We start from the raw sequence: 23,633 nt of genomic DNA, 5'->3' as shown, positions 1-23,633 counted from the left end.
GAGCAATATGGGGGAACCCTTAATAGGTACATTATTAGGTAAATGATAAATGCTTAAATTATTCCCAGATGACTCAGCAATCTCGTTGTAAATCTCTTGACGTTTTCCATCTGAGCTCTGCACACGAGGAGTAAATAAATGCAGAAGCAACTGTATGGCAGTTACTGTATGGCATGTTCATGCATGTGTATGTCTCAGGTGAGTACTGGACAGGTAATTTCAGAATCCTAAATGATAATTTAAAAGGGGAGAAAAGGTCTTATTTATCAGCAGAAAGCAATAAAGAAGCTTGGGAGTGTGTTCCCTTACAGCAGGGCTGTGTGAAAGCCTTGCCATACTTGTTTTGACAAATGTTACTTTATTGTTCCACATTTCAGCACTTACTGAGCACAACTATTTCCCAGCTTTCATCTTTTGTCGGAATAGAGGGAATGCATAACTACTTTCATTAGCATACAGTACAATACAATACAATACAATAGCTGTCATCAGGAAAGTTTAAAGGCTGTTCTGGATTTGGAAGTGATGCAAGCTTCTGCCTCTGAAAGGATAATAAGAGGTAAATGAGGATTTACAAGTGTCCTCGGCTGTAACAGGTAGAAACATTAAAAGAACAGGAAGGATGCTTGCAATGGAAGGCTTGCTTTTGGTCTCTTAACCTACATATATAAATAGGTTTTTGTTGCTTATGGGAGTGTTATGAGCGTTGCTCTTGTCCCTTGGAACTTAGCATATTAAATAAGCAGTACAGGAATCAGTGTAAAAATTGTCTGTTTGATTCACATGACATACTGCTGCTAAAATCGCTGCTTTGTCTCACACGAATACACAGAAAAATGGACGGTTGGCTGTCAATTTGTTGCTCGCCAGTGTAAACGCAGTTTTATGACTCATAATTCATTCTGAATTTCATTTGGCCTCATGAACTGTGTTCACTCTGTTCTTTGTCCTACAGCTTTGCCAGAGCTTACTGTAAAATCACAGAGAACAAGCAAACATGAACAAGTGAAGAGTAATAATTAGCTCATTATTATATAGCTTAACAGCTGCCTTGATTTCCAAACATGGCCTATTCAAGCATGCCATTCTTTTCATCCTGCTTCTTGAAGCTTTCTTGCGGAATGATTATAGATGTGCGTCGGAGAAAAAAATAAATAAGAGTCTTGTGAAGTCACAGATAAGCATTAATTCTAGGTTGAGAAAAAATGAGGCCATAATGTCACAGCTCTCCTGTAGCTTAACGTCATCCTCTTTTTTGCTCTGTCTATGGGCTGCTGGCTCTCAGGCATTAATGACCTCGATCTGAGGACCCTTTCTCTGTCTCTTTTTCTTACTTTCTTTCTCTCTTACACAGTTTTATCCACGCCTGGCTTACGATTAGCCAGATCTCATCTTGTTTTCTCCTCCTGTCTTGTGGATGCTGTCTCATCAGCCGTGTGTTGTTCTCTCTTCTCAGTTTCCCCTTGTCAGAGAAAGACAGTGAGCCAAATCAACTTTTTCACTGCTGTGTGTTTGCTTTTAATCATTAGCCTACTCATAATTTTAATTAGAGTAGGTTGTGATCGGTGGTATACCAGACCGATTGCTAACGATCTCAATAGGTGTTAAACAGACTGAGGAGTAGGTTCACAGAGTGTGTATTCTATCGATCTTTTTTGAAGGAGAAGAAATACAAGGGACAATTGATTAAAAAACAACAGGATTATCAAATGGAGACCTCTGGAAGTGATGCGGCTTTCACAGTTGTGACACCTAGCTGATTATTTACAGATTCTTCAGCATCAGCTTTAATGCTTATGCACAGTGATATAATTTTAATCATAAACCAGGAGTAATGTTTTTTGACTGACATATTCTTACACTGTCTATATTAGGGGTTTAACAGTACACAAAATTCACAATTTGGTTCAATTTCGTTAAGGTTGGGGTGGGGAAGAAATGCAAAACCTAAAATTGCTTGTTGATTACATTAGCGCCGTTTTTTATTATTGACATTTGTGACCATCAACAGTTTCATTTTTAAAACAATTTTTAATTAAATGCATGCTTGGTTGAATAATATAGAAAATAATATTTTATAAAAATAATTTTTTTTTGTTTTGTATTTGATAGACTCCATTTGGGTAATACAGATATGTGTGTGTGTGTGTGTGTGTGTGTGTGTGTGTGTGTGTGTGTATGTGTGTGTGTGTGTGTGTGTGTGTGTGTGTGTGTGTATGTTTTACATTTAATATAAAATTTTCTAAAGATATAATTTACTTAACTGTTCTACTTATTTCAGCATACCTGTACTTTAACTAATGTCTTCATTCTTTCCATCCTTCCTTCATTCACTCCCTCAATATGTGGAATTATCAGGATTTTCTCCTTTTAAGTAAAAATCATGAAGTTGGACATAAAATGGTAATAAAAATCCATTTTTATTGTTTTCATACATCCACAAATCAAATCTTATTTCCAGTACGGAGTGAGTAGCCACAGTGGCACTGTGCTAACTTTACTTTCATTTTTTTAACCCTGGCATTGTTATGTATGTTTTTTTTTTTAATAACGATGATAATATTAATAATAATAATAATAATAATAATAATAATTATTATAATAATAATAATAATAGTGTGAGGCGGAGACTAAACAAACTTATGGTCCACTTAATACATCCCTGAGGAAACTTCTAACTAACTAACTTTTAACTATGCTTTGCATATGTGTACCGAACTGAAAGCACTGTACCGAAAAGTTTCGGTATGACTATGTGTACCGTATGTGGTTAAAAGACAAGAGAACATATCAAACAAAATTAAAAGAGCTTCATTTCTCAGGGAACTGTAGACCTTTAGTCAGCAAATGGCACACCACAGATTTAACATGTGTTAGAAAATAAGTAATATAATGAATATTCTTGTTTTTACTCTTGTATTCCTGCTCTACTTTTGTGCTATTTAATATGAGAATGTCCTTTTTGTATGACCCATGAACAAGCCTTTAATAATAGATTTTTTTTAGCAAAACAGTTTTTATTTACTGTGAGAACTAGGCTATCATTAGTAGTGAGAACATCTGGCTGCAATTATTATTATTTATCTTCATTAACCAGCCAGGTGGATGAAGGTAATAAAAAACATATACAATAGATAGATAGATACAGAGAGAGAGATAGAGAGAGAGAGTGAGAGAGAGAGAATACATTTTAAAAATATTCAGACCATAATTATATTCTATAAAAATAGATGTTGCAGTCTTATGTTAAAATGCATACAGTTTGTTTAACCTTAGGTTAAGCTCCATCTCCATTAAAGTGAACTATCACGTATTTGGCATCGACACTGAATCTTTCCAAAGAAGATCATGGCTTTTAGTTGCTCAACTGTCTTAGGTCTTCTTTGTCGCATCTTCCTCTTTATGATGCGCCAAATGTTTTCTATGGGTGAAAGATCTGGACTGCAGGCTGGCCATTTCAGTACCCGGATCCTTCCTTCTACACAGCCATGATGTTGTAATTGATGCAGTATGTGGTCTGGCATTGTCATGTTAAAACATGCAAGGTCTTCCCTGAAAGAGACGACGTCTGGATGGGAGCATTTGTTGTTCTTGAACTTAGACATACCTTTCAGTATTGATGGTGTCTTTCCAGATGTGTAAGCTGCCCATGCCACACGCACTCATGAACCCCATACCATCGGATATGCAGGCTTCTTAACTGAGCGCTGATAACAACTTGGGTTGTCCTTGTCCTTGTCCTCTTTAGTCCGGATGACATGGCGTCCCAGTTTTCTAAAAAGAATTTAAAATTTTGATTTGTCTGACCACAGAACAGTTTTCCACTTTGCCACAGTCCATTTCAAATGAGCCTTGGCCCAGAGAAAACACCTGCGCTTTTGGATCATGTTTAGATTTAGGTTTAGAGTTTTTGCCGGTGACGGCGAATGGCACGGTGGATTGTGTTCACCAACAATGTTTTCTGGAAGTATTCCTGAGCCCATGTTGTGATTTCCATTACACTAGCATTCCTGTATGTGATGCAGTGCCGTCTAAGGGCCCGAAGATCACGAGCATCCAGTATGGTTTTCTGGCCTTGACCCTTACCCATAGAGATTGTTCCAGATTCTCTGAATCTTTGGATGATATTATGCACTGTAGATGATGAGAACCTCGAACTCTTTGCAATTTATCTCTGAGAAACTCCGTTCTGATATTATTCCACTATATTTCACCGCAGCATTGGGGGAATCGGTGACCCTCTGCCCATCTTGACTTCTGACAGACACTGCCACTCTGAGAGGCTCTTTTTATACCCAATCATGTTGCCAATTGACCTAATTAGTTGCAAATTGGTCCTCCAGCTGTTCCTTATATGTACATTTAACTTTTTCGGCCTCTTATTGCTACCTGTTCCAACTTTTTTGGAATGTATAGCTCCATGAAATCCAAAATGAGCCAATATTTGTCATGACATTTCAAAATGTCTCACTTTCAACATTTGATATGTTTCTATATTCTATTGTGAATAAAATATAAGTTTATGAGATTTGTAAATTATTGCATTCCTTTCCTTATTCACAATTTGTACAGTGTCCCAACTTTTTTGGAATCGGGTTTGCATTTTATTCACAGTCTCTGCTTATTTTCCTTGTTGCAGCCTTGTGGCCAAATGTTTAAAAAAGTTTTTCCACATTAATGTATACTCCATACCCCATAGTGGCAATCCTGAGAACCGGTGTTGATATATATTCATAAAAATAAAAAAAAACTTCAAAACATTTTTGTAAATAGCTCTGGATAAGGGTGTCTGCTAAATGCCATAAATGTAATGACAAGGAAAAAAACATTTGTGACAACTTTGCAAATGTACTAAAAGATAAAACTAAAATATCACATTGAAATATTTTTCTGGATCACCTTTTTGATCTTTCTGAGATCTTTTTACACTTTGATTGTAGTTGACCTTTGCATAATTTTATTGGCCAAACTGAGCAGGAAGAAAATCATTTGTTTTATAATGATGACCAAGTTACAAAACATCCTTTCTCCCTGAATGCTCAGTTTGGCAAGGTGCCCAGCTCTGGAATAGTCCTGGTTGTTCCAAACTTATGGAGGCCACTGTTCTCTTGGGACATTCAAAGTAGCAGAAATGTTTTTATATCCTTCCCAAGGTCTGCATCTTGACACAGTCCTGTCTCTAAGATTTGGAGCCAGTTTGGTTGCATGGTCAAAGGTTTTTGCTCGATATACATTTCTAGCTGTTAGACCTTATACAGACAGGTGTGCACATTTCCAAATCAGGTGCAATCCATTGAATTTGCCACAGGTGGACTGTGTCCAAATAGGCTGCACTTGAGAGTCACAGCAGAGGGTCTGAATACTTATGCTAATGTGTTATTTCAGTATTCTGTTATCACAAATCTGTGTTTTGCTTTGTCGTTATGGGGTATGGAATGCAGATTGATGTGGAAAAAAAAATATTTAAAGCTTTTTGGCAACAAAATTGAGAGAGAGAGAGAGAGAGAGAGAGAGTATGCAGAAATTGGAAATCTAAAAAAATATCTTAAATAAACCATGATTCTCTTTGAAAAGATTTTACATCAATGCCTACTTGATCAGTAGTCGAATGATCGCTCGATTTCAGTGAGTATTTAGGCTAATATTAAGCATTTTAGGGTAATCAGCATTGACTGGTCAGTCTAAATGGATGGCCAATCAATAAATTGCTCAAGCTTGTTCAGCAATCGCATTCTGCCTTCACACGCAATGAACCATTTCAGAAAAATGACTTGTATTGGTGTTCCAAGCAACAAAACAATAATCAATATTTTTAGTCTTAATTATAGAAATATGCTTGAATTTATGTAGAATATAATAAGAAAAAGTGTATAAAGTTGCTGAGTAATCCAGTTTCGAAAATTCACATTTAGTCAGAACCTTTGTTTTTGGTCTCATGGTTAGTCATTGTGTTGACATTTTACAGGTCATCTTAGATTTTGGTGTGGAGTTTTATGAACAAAGAAAGGAATGATTTTAAACAAAGCTTACCAACTTATTGAACATTGAGTTTAGAGCTGAACAATATTGGCTACTTTCTTGCTATGGTATGCTGCATGTTTTCATGATTATACACAGTATCAAAAGCTGCTGTGGAGAATTCATTGTAACATGCTAAAACATTGTTTTTGATTTGTAGGACACAAATCAGTCTCCTACATTAAAACCCCACCTCTTTTTTGTGTCATGTGAGTTTACCGTAATGTGTTTGTTGCATGATTAAAGTATCGCTGGTGCACAAGGAATGTTTATGTGGTTCAGCAAAAAAAATAAATGTCAAGTGTATGGTAATAAAAATAGTAATTAATTGAATATTTAATTGTGAATAATTAAATTCATTGTCAGTTTGGTAGCATAGAGTTTGTGCAGAATGTCTGAGCTCGTGTTAAGAGAGTTTTTTATAATGAAATATAGTCCATCAGTATAATGTGTATACTTGAGACCTGCTGATATTTATTGATGTAGACTAGTTTTTAGAAAATTTTAAATCTATGTGTATTTGTATTGCTGAATAAACATATAACAATACATTACTGCCGTTCCCTAAAATATCAGCTACTGCAATGTTTTTGGAGCTACAGTACAGGAAGAAAGCTCTCTGAGACATGTTTTTTAACTTTACAGTCACTTATTTTCACATCATGCTGCATGTCATCCTTCAATCTGTTGTTTTTACTTCTTGTGAAGATTGTTTTGCAAAGTTTAAGTCTTACCCAAAACTGTCATATTGACATCTATTGTAGTCTTTACTTGTATGAAGCTAAAAGATTGACGTACTTTTGTGTGTACTCTTTTCAGCAGACTCAGTGTAGGAGGGGTTCATTATGCAGAAGTGTATCATAGTACTGAGTGTCTAGTGCATAGAGAACAAGTATTTCTATGCACAATTATTTAAACACAAATAGGAATTAGTTTAGTTTAACAGTAATATTTATTAATATAATTTACTATCAATTTGTAGTGATTGCAGTTATTCCTGGGTCAGAATTAGCTAGCTTTAACTATTTACTTATTTTTCTTATTTAATATTTTTATTTTATGCTTGTTTTTTATGTAAAATAAATAGATAAATACATAAACACATAAATGTATCCATTAACAGAGACTTGTTCCTGATTCATATGCAAACCAGCTAGAAAAGAGACATAATTCACTGGTGAAGGTGCGCTCAAAGATCATGTAATAATGGCTATTGTACATTTACTGACTATTATTTTTTTCTCATTTCCATGTGAGGGGGTTAAAATGCTGCAGACATTTCCTTTAAAATGGTGAAAAACAGTGTTTTAGTTTTTTTTTATAAATTTGTACCTCCTCAATTCATCCTTAATTCTTAATTCAGATTCTTATGTATTTCCAAAATAAACACACTTGAATAAGCATGATGTCTTCTAACAGGATTGTATAAAGGATACTGATTAGATTTTCTAATGTTTTTATGTTCTAAATTGTCTTACGTTCAGGTTGATGTTACTTGCTCATTTTCTGGTGCCCTGATGTTCAATGCTCCACCTCGATAGAAGCTCATTATTGATAATGTTTGCCCTCAGAACTACTTCAGCAATAATTTCTCCACATGACTCCCCATGCCTCATCATATTCCTTTCAGTGAGTTTAAGATCCCAGTTAATCTCTGAGTCATCAGAATGCCTTATGATGAGCAACAATGCTGTAATCCAACCCCAACCACTAGTTTCCTGTTTAGATCCACTAGACTGGCTTAGCCTGGAAGATGGCTATGATGTAGTAAATGTTTCATAAACATGGTATTTGACATGTGAATAGCAGTGCTACCCTCATCTGCCCTCAAACCATCATTCTGCCATCTTTCACAGACCGCAGTGATTGAAGCTGTGCTGATGCGGCAGCGTTGGTAGGTCATGTACTTAAAGCACTTTTATTCGGGGGTTGAAATTTTTCTCTTCACAGTGTTCTTTGGTTCTGTTTCAGAAACTAAAGCATCGCCCCTTGAAAACATTTGCCTCTAATGTGTGTGCGCTCTCTTTTTTAGTATTACTCTTATGGTATTGTATTTCCTGCTCCCAGCTGCAGCATATGCACTAGGGGTGTAACGGTACACATATTCGTGCCAAAGGTTTTTGATAGAGGGCTTTTGGTTCGGTATACAAGTGTACAAAATGCAATCCTTTGCATGTGTAGAACATAGTTAAAATCTGAGTTGCTTTAGGAACGTATTAAGGGGTGGAGCACAAGTTTGTTTAGCCTCTGCCTCCCACTTTGAGTGCATTTTTGTTATTTTTATTAATTCAATTCATTTCATTTGTATTTGTATAGCGCGTTTAACAATGAACATTGTCTCAAAGCAGCTTAAAAAAAAAAAAAAAAGATTAAATGTCTAACACACACAACACTTACAAACACATTTGTATTACCCAAATAAGGTCTAACTAATAAACTATTTCATTAAATTTTTTCATTTATTTCATTTTATTTAATCGATTTAATAAAAAAAAAATTTTATTGCATTAATTCACTTTATTCCATTTTATTTCGTATAAAATATCAAATATTATTTAACCAAGCAGGTATTTTATTTAAAAGTGTTTAAAAAATCTTTAGTGTTCAAATATTTATGATCTCAAATTATAATAATAATAAACTGCGTTAATAAAAATGACAAACAATTTTATGATTTTTTCCGCCAATCGTACTGAAACTGTACTGAACCCTGACTTAAAAACCTAGGTATGTACCGAACGGTGAATCTTGTGTACCGTTACCAAACAGTTGCAGCGGACAAATCTCATTCAGAGGTGGATGTGCCTTGAGTGAGTTGTAGTTGTCAGTCTTGAGATGATGAAGGACTGTGTGGACATAAATAGACACATTTTCTTGATGTTGTAAAGAAGAAATCGATATGAGGGTGTTCGATTATCAGTGTGAAAAGAAATGGACAGCTGATTGTTCATGGTTTCCCCAAGGTGGTGTGCAATGAGTGAAAGTGAGATCAGAGAGTTGTCCATGCACATCATAAGATCTCGACATGGAGTTTAATAATGGGATGAAAAACAGTTTAGTTTTACTGGGATTCATCTTAATCTGATAAGCTGCAGTCACAGTCAGATCTGTCAAACTTTCTGAGAGTCTTAAGGCGGATGGAAAGGATTAGTTGAGTGTCATCTGCATAGCAATACAATGGAAAGCATTGTTCTTCTTCATCGTCTTGATTTAGCAGATGCCCTTAGAGCAACCTACCAATATCTAATTATCTCAAATGAGCAGTTGTTAAGGGCCTTGCTCAAGGACACACCAGTGGCAGCTGGTAGTGGGATTTGAACTCACAACCTTCTGATCAGAAGTCAAACATCTCAACCACTGATCTACCACTTCCTGCAAAAGGCTTTAACAAGGTGCTTATTAAGTTTCTCAATGGTTAATCATGTTTTGACCCAACTTTGGGTCATACAGGCTAATGCATTTTTTTATTTTATAATATTACAATTATTAAATGTCTCCTGCAACTTTAAAATACAGCATCACCCAGCTAGCTAAGCACAATCATAAATGCTAGCTTTCTCTCATTGGTAAGACCTCTGCTCTTCTCTCTGCTCTTCTCTCTGCTCTTCTCTCTGTTTTCCCCTTCAGCCACTGCTCGCAACCTTGGGGTAACTATGGACAATCAACTGTCCTCCTCGCATGTTTTAATGTGACTCGTTCTTGTTGCTTCCGTCTCTACAACATCAGAAGGATTCGACCATTTCTTTTCTCATAGGCTGCTCAGGTGCTACTCTAGCACTGCTTGACGCGTACCACCTTCTCTCAGGGTAAGAGGTAAGGATACTTCAAGGCTCTTCTCTGTTCTTGCACCGATGTGGTGAAATGAACGTCCCCTACATGTACAAACAGCAGCGTCCCTGGCTATCTTCAAGCGATGGGTGAAAAACCACCTCTTCCTAAAACACTTTCCAAGTTTGTTTTATCTTTTCCTAATAAAAACAAAAAAACCTTAAAAATCTTGACAGAGTTGTAGGCTGATTAATCTGAAGTTTGTAATCTAGTTTACCAGTGTAGATTTTATCATTAATTGATAGAGACTCAAAGCACTTTTGTACGTCACTTTGGATAAGGGTGTCTGCTCAGTGTCATAAATGTATGTCTTTATGTATTTAAGATCTAATGGTTTTTGATCTACCTCATATTCATGAGGCTTCTAGATTTGATTCTCTTCTTACATGGAGAGAAATTTCAATTTGGATACTAGCTTTTTTATAATTTTTTAGCTAATTTCATGTGCCTTTAAATAACAAGTTGTAAGTTTAGAAAGATGGTGTTTGTTACCAATTACTATGTGTAATAAGACTTAGAAACATATTTAAATAGTTTTCTATTTCAAACACACACACAATTATTTTGCCCAGATGTGATTTGTTTGTATGGCTGAATTTACCTTAAAGCATGTGACAATAATTTACACTTGATAGACTTGTCTAGTCGTACTTTTCACTTTTTAATGTTTTTTTAAGCTACTGAGCCTTAAGAATATAATTCAAGTCAGCCAAACAAAACAATGCAAATTTTTAACAAAGGCGGTGTGTCATAGTTAATAACTAACTTCTGTCATTGTAGATCAGATTTTTGGCTTTAGCACAGTTCTGAGTGCATATTTCAGTAACTCTGAAATAATTTATCAGTCTAAAAGACGTTTAATGCTGCATGTGTGTAATGTTTTATTACAGTGAGGGTAAAACATTATGCTTAAGTCTGTTCATTACTTCAAAAAGTCTAATGCCATGAGAATTTGTTGATGGCAAGAAAAAAGTTGATCACTTATATTCCATTGTTATTAATGCTTATGAGCTTCACTATATGATTTATTCTGCTGCAGAACCTATAGATCGTTTATTCTTAGCTATAAGAATCAGTTATGACAGAATGTCATTCTGATCTTCTTTCAGATTTATGATAATCGACTTTCCCAACAGATCTGACATACATTACACCCCAGCAGTGTACAAAATATACTCTGTGCAGCAGGGAGTTCTGGATTTTCCAGCGTTATCGCTCATAAACCTGTCTAAGAGAGTGCTTAATATAATCAGCATTTGTTTTAGCCTCTGGAGGAGAGTAAATGGAGGAAATGATGAAGTGGCTTCCATTCTGAATCAAGACACAGAAAACACAACTCTTTTCTATGAAAAGAGTTTCCAATCTGCACCTCCAGGCATTTTTGGTTATTTTAATCTCTATTCACCATTGTGAGTAATGCACAACAATGGGTCTGTGTTCTGTGTTCAGACTGTCAAGTACTGAATTCAGAATGTGAGAGCTGATAGTACTGACATAGAAGTGATTTGCTTTTTTTTAAGCCCAAATAAACTTCTTACCCAAATAACACCAATTTCTCCAACCCTTCCCCCAAATATAAAGAGGAATATTAAACAATATTACTGTTGTTTTTTTTGTTTAGCGCTTGATAATTGACAGTTTGCTGTATTGTAATTCTAGAGTATATTGTGAAAAAAATCCCCAGGTGCCTGCTATAACTAGCCGATAACAGCAGGCTAGCTTCCTGATTCTAGCATGTTAGTTGCTTGTAAAGGTCTGGAGAGGCTGATACAAGCTTCCTGTGGGCCTTTATGTGACAGTTATCTGCCTCAAATGCAGTTAATGAAAAGTATTATGACGGGCATCCAGTGTAAAACATGTGCCAAATCAAATATGCAGATCACAAACCAGAATTTCATATTGGATCGGTCGAGGCCCAGGTTACCAATGACCACCACAGGTATCATTAGCCAACAGGGTACTGATGGAAATTGGGCTACTGTTGGCCGAAGGAGGAGAAGGAGAGGTGGAGCATGTCTACAGAGACAGCAGGAAAAGGAGCAGTGTAGGGGAGTAGAGGTTATAGTTGGTACTTTAAATGTTGGTGCTATGACTGGTAAAGGGAGAGAGGGGGTTGATATGATGGAGAGGAGAAAGATGGATATGTTGTGTTCAGGAGACCAAGTGGAAAGGGAGTAAGACCAGGAACATTGGAGGTGGTTCAAACTGTTTAATCGTGGTGGTGGTGGTGGTGGTGGTGGTGGTGGGGGGGATTCTTAAGGAAGAGTACAGTAAGAGTGTAGTGGAGGTGAAAAGAGTTTCTGATAGAGTGATGAGCATGATGCTGGAAGTTAAAGAGGTGATGATAAATGTCATCAGTGTTTATGCTCCACAAGTGGGTTGTGAGATGGAGGAGAAGGAAAAATTCTGGAGTGAGTTAGATGAAGTGGTAGAATGTGTACCTAGGAATGAAAGATTGGTGATTGGGGCAGACTTTAATGGGCATGTAGGTGAAGGGAACAGAGGTGATGAGGAGGTGATGGTAGGTATGGTCTTAAGTAGAGGAATATGGAAGGGCAGATGGTGGTAGATTTTGCTAAAAGGATGGAAATGGCAGTGGTGAACACTTATTTTAAGAAGAAGGAGGATCATAGGGTGACGTATAAGAGTGGGGAAAGGTGCACACAGGAGATTGGAGACTGTATGGTGTTGGCAGGGGACAGTGTAGCTAGACAGCAACGGATGGTGAATGGTTTTAGAGGTGAAGAAGAGGAGAAGGAGAGTGAGGACTAAAAGAAGAGTAAGATTGTGGAAACTGAAGGAGGAAGACTGTAGTGTGAGATTCAGTGAAGAGGTCAGACAGGGGCTCGTGGTGGTGAAGAGGTGCTGGATGATTGGGCAACTACTGCAGGAGTGATGAGGGTGACAGATAGAAAGATACTTGGTGTGACCTCTGAAAATAGAAAGGAAGACAAAGAGACAGTGGTGGAATGAGGAAGTGCAGGAGAGCATAAGGAGAAAGAGTTTTGAGTAACAGAATTGGGATCAAAAGAGTGAAAAGTAGGCAGGAGTACAAGGAGATGCAGCAGCAGGTGAAGAGGGATGTGGTGAAAGCCAAGGAAAAGGCATATGAGGAGCTGTAGGAGAAGTTGGACACTAAGGAAGGAGAAAATAATTTGTAGCGATTGTCCAGGCAGAGGGACCGAGCTGGGAAGGATGTGCTGTAAGTTAGAGCAATAAAGGATGGAGATGGAAATGTGTTGACTAGTGAGGAGAGTGTGTTGAGAAGGTGGAGGAAGTATTTTGAGCAGCTGATGAATAAATAAAATGAGAGAGAGAGAAGGCTGGATGGTGTGGAGATGGTGAAGCAGGACGTGGATAGGATTAGTAAGGAGGAAGCGAGAGCACCGATTAAGAGTGAAAAGACGGTTGGACCAGATGACATACCGGTAGAAGCGTGGAGATGTTTAGGAGAGATGCAGTGAAGTTTTTAACCAGATTGTTTAACAAGATTTTGGAAGGTGAGACGATGCCTGAGAAATGGAGAAGGAGTGTGCTGGTACTGATCTTTAAGAATAAGGGAGATGTGCAGACCTGCAGTAACTACAGGGGAATAAAGTTGATCAGTCACACCATGAAGTTATGGGAAAGAGTAGTGGAAACCAGGCTGAGAGAAGAGGTGATCATCTGTGAGCAGCAGTATGGATTCATGCCGAGGAAGAGCACCACAGATGCATTATTTGCTTTAAGGAATGTTGATCGAGAAGTATAGAGAAGGTCAGAAGGAGTTGCATTGTGTTTTTGTGGATTTAGAGAAAGCGTACGACAGGGTGGAAAGAGGAGTTGTGGTATTGTATGAGGAAGTCTGGTGTGTCAGAGAAGTGAGGGTGAGGGTGGTGAAGGACACGTATGAGGACAGTGTGACAGCAGTGAAGTGTGCAGTGGGAACGATAGACTGGTTCAAGGTGGAGGTGGAACTGCATCAAGGATCGGCTCTGAGCCCTTTCCTGTTTGCAGTGGTGATGGACAGGTTGACGGACTAGGTCAGACAGGAGTCTTCATGGACTATGATGTTTGTGGATAATATTGTGATTTGTGGTGAGATTAGGGCGCAGGTGGAGTAGAGCCTGGAGAGGTAAAGGTACGTGCTGGAGAAAAGGGGAATGAAAGTCAGTAGGAGTAAGACAGAGTACATGTGTGTGAATGAGAGGAATGGCAGTGGAGGGGTGCGGATGCAGGGAGAAGAGGTGGAGAAGGTGGAAGAGTTCAGGTACCTGGGATCAACAGTGCAAAGTAATGGAGAGTGTGTTAGAGAAGTGAAGAAAAGAGTGCAGGCAGGGTGGAGTGAGTGGAGAAGAGTGATAGCAGGAGTGATTTGTGATAGAAGAGTATCTGTGAGAGTGAAAGGGAAAGTTTATAGGACTGTGGTGAGACCTGAGATGTTGTATGGTTTAGAGACAGTGGCATTGAGTAAAAGACAAGTGAAGCTGGAGGTAGCAGAGCTGAAGGTGTTGAGATTTTGATGTTTTGGAAACAAGGTCAGGGAGGTGTGATTGAGATGGTTTGGACATGTGCAGAGGAGGGACATGGGGTATATCAGTAGGAGAATGCTGAGGATGGAGCCTTTAGGAAGGAGGAAAATAGGAAAAGAGGAAGACCAAGGAGGAGGTTTATGGATGTGGTGAAGGAAGACATTTACATTTTCATTCACGGCATTTAGCAGACGCCCTTATCCAGAGCGATGTACAAAAGTGCTTTGAGTCTCTAATTAATAAATCTACACTGGTATGTTAGTCCTCCTGAATTCTACAAGGCAAACTTGGAAAGTGCTAATTTAAGTGTTTCAGGAAGAGGTAGATCTTCAAACGTCACTTGAAGATAGTCAGGGACATCTAGGGGATGTTCATACCACCACCTCGGTGCCAGAACAGAGAAGAGCCTTGAAGTATACTTACCTCTCATTCTGAGAGAAGGTGGTACTAGTTGAGCAGTGCTGGAGGATCTCGGAGAGCGTGGTGCAGTGCGAGGCAAGCATCAGTGTTTTTAATCTGATACGTGCAGCTACTGGAATCCAGTGAAGGGAGCGCAGCCGTGGGGTGGTGTGGGAGAACTTGGGCAGATTGAACACAAGTCGTGCAGCTGCGTTTTGTATCATTTGCAGTGGAACATGCAGAACATGCAAGACATGCAGGTAGATAGTTTGAAAGAGGCAGATGTAGAGGACAGGGGGCTATGGAGATGAATGATCCGCTGTGGCGACCCCTAATGAGAGCAGTAAAGTAGCTTAGAAACGTGTGTTAAAATTTTTTTTCTGAAATCTCAAATGTTCTCACAAAAAAGTTGATGGATTGCATTGTAAACAAATATTCCTTCAAGAAACTACACTATGTCTCTATGATTTTAAGAAGCTTGCATTTGCTTCCTATGAGCCAAAAAGCTACAGCATCTTTCCAACCTGCTGCATCTCAGCATACAGTAACACCCTCACAGGAAATAGATATCAGCTCTCTTCCAAATACTTGAATACTATCTCACAGATGCCTACGATTGACTGGTGCCACTATGATTGATATTGGAGAGAGTAGCTCCATTCCTTCTACCCAGCCAATTTTGCTTCCTTGGTATCCAGCCATCATGGTGATATTTACCACCACAACTGTCCAGCAGAGATGAAACAGAGCCAGTTGGCAGTAATCTTACTAGACAAAACTAAATCTAGTAAAGCTGAAAGTAATAAAAAAAAGCCAGGGAAGGCACACAGGTGATATTTGATGCATTGGGCACCAAATCTGAATCACCTCAAACGAATGATGGACAGCAACTGTAATTGTTAATGAAACTGTCACACTATGTCTAAAGAATTGACAGAGACTGTCTCTCTAGGAGCTGTGTATAGCATCAAGCATGTCAGAATCTCATTATTGACAGGGATATGCGTGGCTTTTGTTATGGGCATAATTACATGTTCTTTTTAGTTTAGAGCAGAAAGTGGCTTTAAACTTGTAGGTATGAAGAGAAGTGACTGAAATCTTTGTAGAGCCAAATTGTAGCTGGTGCCAAGCTGGTTAGTGAGCTGCTGGCCAAGATTTAGTTTTAAATCACACAATTATTTTTGAGGAATGGTCAAAGCTGAAGTGTTAATGCTGGAATAATAATGGAACTAAACCATTATACATATAAAATTTAACTTGCGTCTCTTTATCACACTTTATTCACTGACCTAAGGTTAGATTCACCTCCTAATTCTCATAAATATTTAAATGGTTTTATATTTAACACATACCTATATACAATTTTATGCAAATAGAACCACAAAGACAAATAATGATTAGGTATAGGTTACTGCCAAAAGTAGTACCTATTCTGTAGGTATAAATAGGTATCTGTACCTATTTATACTTTACCTATTATGGCTTATTTTCTATTCAGGCTTTTAGGGAGCCACTTATTTTGTCTCTATGGGATGCCTTGCTATTAACGCAGGTTCATGGCTAATGAGACAGAATTCGTTTTTTTTTTAAATCTGAAAGTTATATGGAGCGTATTTGAAACCTTCTATCTTAAGCAGTTGTGTTAGACATACTACAGCAGATAGAAATTGACACTCACAGTAGAAAAATAAACTCACTCTCAAGTTAAAACCCATGCAAAACCTCTGCATTAGGTACATTATTGCGGTTCCGAACAACTGAGAAGAACTGAATCCTTTAAGAAACTCCAGGTTTAATCCTAGATCTCAAAAGGAAATCTCATCACTGTGCTCGCCCGAAACACAACTGCAGCACTGGATTAGTGTCACGGTTGACCGAGCAGGTAGAAGACCTGTGGGGATCCAATTAAGCTTTGTGGATTGGACTGACTAAAAATGCAATATGTTGCAGAATCTGTGAGGAGGGAAACAGCATATTTCTAACTTTAAGGTTGTTTTCAAGAAGTTATAACTCTTTATTAAAGTTTAAATAATAAAAAGAGTTGTTTCTTACTAACAACCTCTACCTCCTTGACTGAGATGTAGGAGGTGGGACACAAGGCTTGAGATATATATTAAAAACAATGATGTGTGTTGCTATGTCCAAGGTTCCTGGATAGGGCTATAAATAAATGAGAGCCGTTAAGATGAACCGATGTTCAATTATTTAATCTCTACCATGCTAGAGCTTCTCCTGAGGCCATGTGTATTTATCAGGTTTTAATTAACCAGGTGCTCACTGGATTTCCTTATTTCACATGCTCTCGCCTGAACTCGCGGGGAGCTCACACTTTCTGGTACAGGAAAGAGAGAATGTTTTGAGTTCATTAACATGCAAGATAATCTGCGTTCCACTTATCAAACATTAGACAACTGAATACTAAATTAGGTGTTAGATATGTTAAGGTAAAATTCCATCTAAGATTTGTCAAAGAACTTTCAGTTTTCCATCTGAAAATTATAATTTTATAACTGTGCATCAGAATTTTGAGCTAAAAAATAAAATGAAAAAACAAAACTTCAAGAAAGTGTAGAATCTAGTACAAATAATAATAATGCTGATAATGATTATGAGAAAGTGATACCTCTTTTGCTCCTGTGTAATTTTTGTCGGGGGGGGGGGGTGTACTTTTGCTGACAATGTTTTAAAATGTAAACAGCTAAAAATCAATAGTGCACAGACTGACCTTTACTAGGTTGCTGCTTTATTTGTACAGATTGAAATAATTTTTATTTTCACCCAGTTTCCCTTAGTAGCTTAAAATGCATCCTTTCAAATGTAACTCTAAATGTTTGTTGGGAGAACTGCATCCAGAATCCAGAACTGCAGAATGCAGAACTGCAGAACAGCCCAATGAGATGTACCTTTCATGAGCAGCTGTGGATACAGTTCTGAAATAATACAAGTTGCAGTTAAAAATGATGATTGTTGGGATACTGGATCATCAGACCTAAAAAAAAAAATGTATGATTCTTGCCCCATTTATGATTGTCCATCTTTAGCAGAAACGATGCGTAAACAGAAAATGCTTTCAGACTGTCTCTGAATCCGATCCTGGTGCCAGTTTGCCCATGTGAAACAGCAAGCTTTTCACACTGCTGCTGAAAGCATGTGTTCTGCAAATGCTAATGTGTTGCTTTCTGCATGCCAGGCGGATGTCAACAACGCAGCCACCAATAAATCATGAAATGGACTCTATCACTCCACTGGTTTGATCATTCTCTGCATCATTTCTTCCTTCCGCAGGTTTTCTGGATTCAGCGTGACATGGCTGGCGTTCCTAACAAGCTTGTCTTTCTCATGTCGTATGCATGGATGTTCTTAATGCTCCTCGAACCCAGTCTTCAGAATGGGTAAGGCGATTTCCGTACACTCCCCAAATATATGTCCAGCTCTATCGATTTTTTTATTTTTTTTGTGAACGAAAAAAACTAAATTAGTTTGTATCCTCATGTGTTAACATTTAGTTTGTGTTCCACCCACTTGGTATTAGTAACATAGACAGGGCGAAAAAAACATGGTTTCTTCTTATTGAAGGAAAACAAAGCTTGGAAAGATGTATCAGAGAACGTTGGTGTCTCTGGAGAGTTTTTGTAGCTGGAACCTTCAGATTTTGCTGCTAATTTGCTAGTAGTTAATGCATAATTTAATTTGTATTAACTGGTTAGGAGAGAAAGGTTCTCTGAACTGTTACATATGTTACCACAGAGTAGAACCACATATTTGTATTGGACATCTTTGGATGGAGCGGGATAAAACTTTCACTTCACTTGAACTCGGCGACCCAAAGCTGTTCCCCTGTGCACAAAGCCAGCTCCATGAAGATATGTTTTATATGGGTTGGAGTGGAAGATCTCCTTCTGCAGAGTTCTGACCTAACCCTTATTGAGCACCTTTGGGATGAAGTGTATAAAGTGGAGGTTATTTGAACAGCAAATTCGGATTTCATACAAGAATATTTGTGAAAACTAAACTCATTAAGTGCATTTAATTGCCATATTACATCAAATTCAAATACAAATATGTCATTAAAAAAATCATAAATAAATATTTAAAAAAGTAAACCCACTGTGCAATGTTTCTTTATGTTTTTGTTTGAAATAATCGCAAACTTTGGAAACTTCTTTCGTTTTTCTTTAGCCTGAATTCTCTAGAAGCCTGTTTTCACCACAAAAAAAAAAGTTTGACTTTATTTCTCTTTTTTTAGGGCTGTCAATAGATTAAAATATTTAATCGCATGGCTGTCATGAGTAAACTCTTGATTAATCACAACTTAATCACACATATTTATCTTTTCTAGATGTACCTCAAATTAATACTTTAATACTACGTTTTTAATACTCTAATCAACATGGACATGGATAAATCTGAATCCTTTATGCAAATGTGTGTTTATCATAAGTGAAACCAAACTCACCATAGAGCATGAAGACAAAATAATCTTGTAAATGTTTTAAAGTAATTATGGTGTTTTAAATTAGGTAAATCATTAGGACACCAAACAGTAATTTTGCTATGTTTCCACACGGACACTTTTAATTGCCGGATGTGTGCATCATGCCAGATTTTGGTGCCTGATTTGAGACTTCAGTAAAGAGGCATCAGTAAAACAATTGTTTAGTGCTAAAAACATTTGTTTTTTTGGGGAGTTTATTTTTGAGTAAAGAATGGACGTTGTGAATAAATGTGTGTTTTGTTAAAGGTTTTAATTTGGGCTCTTAAATATTTATTTATATTTGTATTACAAATGGTCAAACAGAACTGCCAGCTGCATTAATCGTTAATAAAATTTGTGCCATTGAAATGAATTAGCATTAATTCGTAATTAACGCCTTAATTTTGACAGCATACACATGGACACACACACACACACACACACACACACACACACACACAAACACACACTTCATTTAAGAATTTCAGAATATTTGAAATATTTGAATATTAAAATACATATAAAATTTTTAAACAAAGTAAAATATATATAGAAGTAAACAGTGTGGTGTAAGTTATATATTTCACCAATTATTGTGTCTCATCTGGACTTAAAATGATGGACGGACAATACATGACCACAAGAGTCAACATTAACACTTACGTTTAATACCGTAAGACATGAAGTTCTTGAGAAACGTATTTCTTCCTAGTGTGGACTCATAGTTAGCCCTACACAAACTGGTTTCTGCTACAGAATCTTTCTGTAGATACAAGAAAAGTGTCTTGAAAAAAAAAAATTCTGTTTTGCTTTCTGGACTTCAGAGGATGTGCTGTGGGTAGCTGTCACTTGGCATGTATGGTTCATACCTGCAGAGACACTGCAGGTCTCCTTATCTCAGACCTCTTTTAGCTTTATTGCACACAGCATTTTCCATAAAATGTATTATTCTGAATCTATGCATTAGTCCGTGAGACAGAAAGACATAAAGAAAATGAGAAATGGACAGACAAGATGAATGATAAAATGATAAGGGCCCCTTCTCTTCACGGCTCTACCCAGGTAATATTCATTAGCTGGTTGAACCACACTACACCATGTTAACATGTCAGCAGGGAGAGGACACAACATATTGAATTTTATTCAGTAGCACATAACAGAAAGATTCTCCTCGCCCACTTCTCATCTCATTTACGAAGGATTTGTTTTGTGAAAAAGGTGTAGTATTCTGTTGTTGCACTGGTAACTGTACTAATGATTCTTTTTTTCTGAAAGTTGAAAAAAAAAGAAAAGCTTGAGTTTTGGATTGATCTTGATGAACCTGTGTTTGTTCCCTTGAAAACATGGGCTCATTATTTTCTTGCAAATAATTGCTAAGATTAAAGTAAAAACCAGCCTGAAAACAATAACCAAGATGATGAAAAAATCATTACACTTATTGTTATGAAATACATAATTTTATGTCGCTTAAGGACAAGAAAAACATGCATTGCACTGACCCACTTCTCCAACAATTATATCATGAGCTTCAGTTTGTCTGTGCTCTCTGGGTGGGAGGGGGGTTTTCTCGCTCCCATGTCATAGGCAGTTGAGGTCCTGTGTGTGGAAGAGTGTAGATATGTCAGGATGCAGGTAGTTGGAGACTTGACAAAAATGCAGGATGCAAGCAGGTGTGTACAGTGAAAACTGTTTTAATGAATGAGACGGTCAGGGAAAAAACACAGGCCAAAAAAATGGTCCTAATATCCAAAGCCAGCAATAGAGCAAAGGCAAAAACAAAGTCCAATAAAACAGTCCCAAGTCCAAGGGCCAGGAGACAGAGCAATGCAGGAAAACCAAAATCAAAAATAAAAAAACAGTCCAAAAATACAAAAATTGGCAAAAAGAACATGAAAGGCACAACAAAAACAAAAAGTCCAAAACTAAACCAAAGTCCAAAACTAAACCAAAGTCCAAAACAGGTACTAGGGAGCCAAAGCAGAACAGAGGTAAGGAACCGGGGTCAAGAACAGTGGTAGGATCAGAATCGGGAACAGAATCAGAACCAGAACAGTCCGGGTGGCAAGAATAATTTCAAGGGCTAGGGAGCCGGTAAAATAATCTGGCCCTAAGCTAAAGTCTTAATATCCTTATATACCGGGTGGCACGGGAAAAACAGCAAGATCGCACCACGAAATCGGAAGGTCCTGACAGTATAGCGCTGATCTCTGAGCAAGATTCGGCTGGCTGGCTTCATGCTGTAGCCCCCAGTCTTCTCAGTTGGTAGATGTTGTATGATAGTGTAGCGCTAGTGGGGGCAATTTGGAGAGAAACTGGCAAAATAAAAAAAAAATAGTGCATCCTTCTGATTCTTCTACATTTTGCTTCTCAGTGCCTGTGAGTATAAGTTCAGCCTCTCCAGACGTGCATGAGTAAAGCCCAGTTTTAAATAATTTTCTCTTAATGAAGTTATGGGTAAACATTTAGAAAACACAGGGAGGCAACATGGAGAATGTTTGTTTCAATCTGTAAACTGGATTGTGTTCCATACATTACACAACATAATGATGAGTGAGTACTACCTCTCTTTAGTGACCCTCTCCCTCCCCCACCTTATCTCCATCACCACCAGCTGGCATTTCAAAGATGCTGGGCGAGATGAGATAATAACAACCTTCACCACAAATCCCTTCATCCATTTGCCATATCCTTGGCATTCCAGGCTTCAAAGGTACTGCCATTAAAGCCCCCGGAGCTGTGCTCCTTTGTGAGTACATCGTCCAAACATGTCTAAATGACTACTGACACTTCCTCATTGATTGTAAAACCATGGAATTAATGTTGTCTGGGGACAGAATAAAAAAACACAGTTGGCTCACTGTGCATGCTAACAAGGTGACCTCAAACACTCTGAAGGCAAAGAAGGCTGACTTGTGCACACACACCCTGCCAAGTACCTTTTTGCCACCACAAAGTATCATCAGACTTCACCCCAGTGGCGCTTCCTTTTTCATATTACGCTTTATTGACTTTACATTAAGTGGATATTTAACGCTCATCTCAAAGAAAAGGAAGAGCGTGAGCAGAAATCATTTCTGCATTTTACTACATCCACTCATATCATCACTCGCTTTCAAATCAGGATCTCTACAGTGCAGACTCTGCTAATGAATAAAGTTGTCTTAGTTGATCCCCTGTATCAAGAAACACTCACATGCCAATATCACAGCTCGATAAAACAATTCTTCTCCACACTCCATTTTTTTCTATGAATGTGCCTGCATACCAGATAGTTGCTGATCCTGCACCCCCCCCACACACACTCATTATCTCCAACATTTGAAGCACAATCTCAGGTTAATGAGCATGGACATCTTGAGCCTTTTGCTGTCTGTTTTGTTTGGGATCAGTCTCAGCACCCTGGGCTGAAGTGACAAAAAAATCAATAGCGACGAGGGGGAGATTGCCCCTCCACTCCTGCCATCCTGTAATATAGATTGCTCATTGACTTCCCTCCTTTACTACCCCTTCACTTCCACTCCTAATCCCAAGCATCAGTGGTACGGTGACCTAGGCAACAAACAGAAGTCTCAGTACAATGCTGTCATGTTCAATGGGTTACAGGGTTGGAGGGGAAGTAATAGTGCCATGTGTGCAGTGATTATCATCTTTAGTTTTATTACCAATCAGGGGTCCCAATAGTGTTTTTTTTCTCGTGTCTATAAGAAAATAGGCTATACCAATAATGTAGGGGTTGAAAGCAATACCTGGATATTATGGTTATAAAAAGCACAACACTGGGCTTGTTTCTTGGGGATTTAAACAGTATAGGGAAGAAAAGGGTGTAATAATGAGCTATGCAGTCAGTAACTGCTTTCTGGCAAAGACAGTCTCTGGATGATGAATATATAGTTTATATTCTCATATCAAAGCTGCATAAGTGCATTTTCTAACACTATCTAATGTCCACATATGCAGCATTTTTACCAGTTAGTGAAAGTGTCTGCTCGTTTAATCATTTTATCATTATCATTAACACATTCATATGTGTCTGAAATGCACTGAAAAAAAAAAAGCACCTGCACCCAAAGCACACATCAAAATTAACAAAGACAAAGAAATTGACTTCAGAAAAGGAGAATCAAAGTCCTGGAATGGTCTGGCTAGAGTTTAGCCCTCAATCCTATCGAAAACCTGTTGAATGACCTTAGAAGAAACATACACAAGAGATCCTTTCACGGGATGTGAAGGGGAGGAAAAACCTTAAAAAATTACAAAGTCTAGATGTGTACATATATATATATATATATATATATATATATATATATATATATATATATATATATATATATATATATATACAGTAAGGAAAATAAGTATTTAAACACCCTGCTATTTTGCAAGTTCTCCCACTTAGAAATCAT

General features: G+C 37.7%; 1 protein-coding gene across 1 annotated transcript in view; it reads left to right on the top strand.

Annotated features, from left to right (window-relative positions):
* gabra3 (gamma-aminobutyric acid type A receptor subunit alpha3) overlaps positions 1–23,633 on the top strand; it is a 109,260-nt gene that overhangs the window by 4,936 nt on the left and 80,691 nt on the right. Inside the window, exon 2 of the mRNA XM_083564379.1 lies at positions 18,042–18,148. Coding sequence (XP_083420505.1) covers positions 18,063–18,148 — 86 coding nt within the window. The 5' untranslated portion in view covers positions 18,042–18,062. The remainder of the gene's footprint in view (positions 1–18,041; positions 18,149–23,633) is intronic.

Source organism: Silurus aristotelis, assembly GCF_946808225.1.
Source record: "Silurus aristotelis genome assembly, chromosome: 16".
In the NCBI taxonomy this organism is placed as follows: domain Eukaryota; kingdom Metazoa; phylum Chordata; class Actinopteri; order Siluriformes; family Siluridae; genus Silurus; species Silurus aristotelis.
The sequence above is the reverse complement of the archived record's forward strand: the minus strand, read 5'-3'. Positions and strand labels throughout refer to the sequence as shown.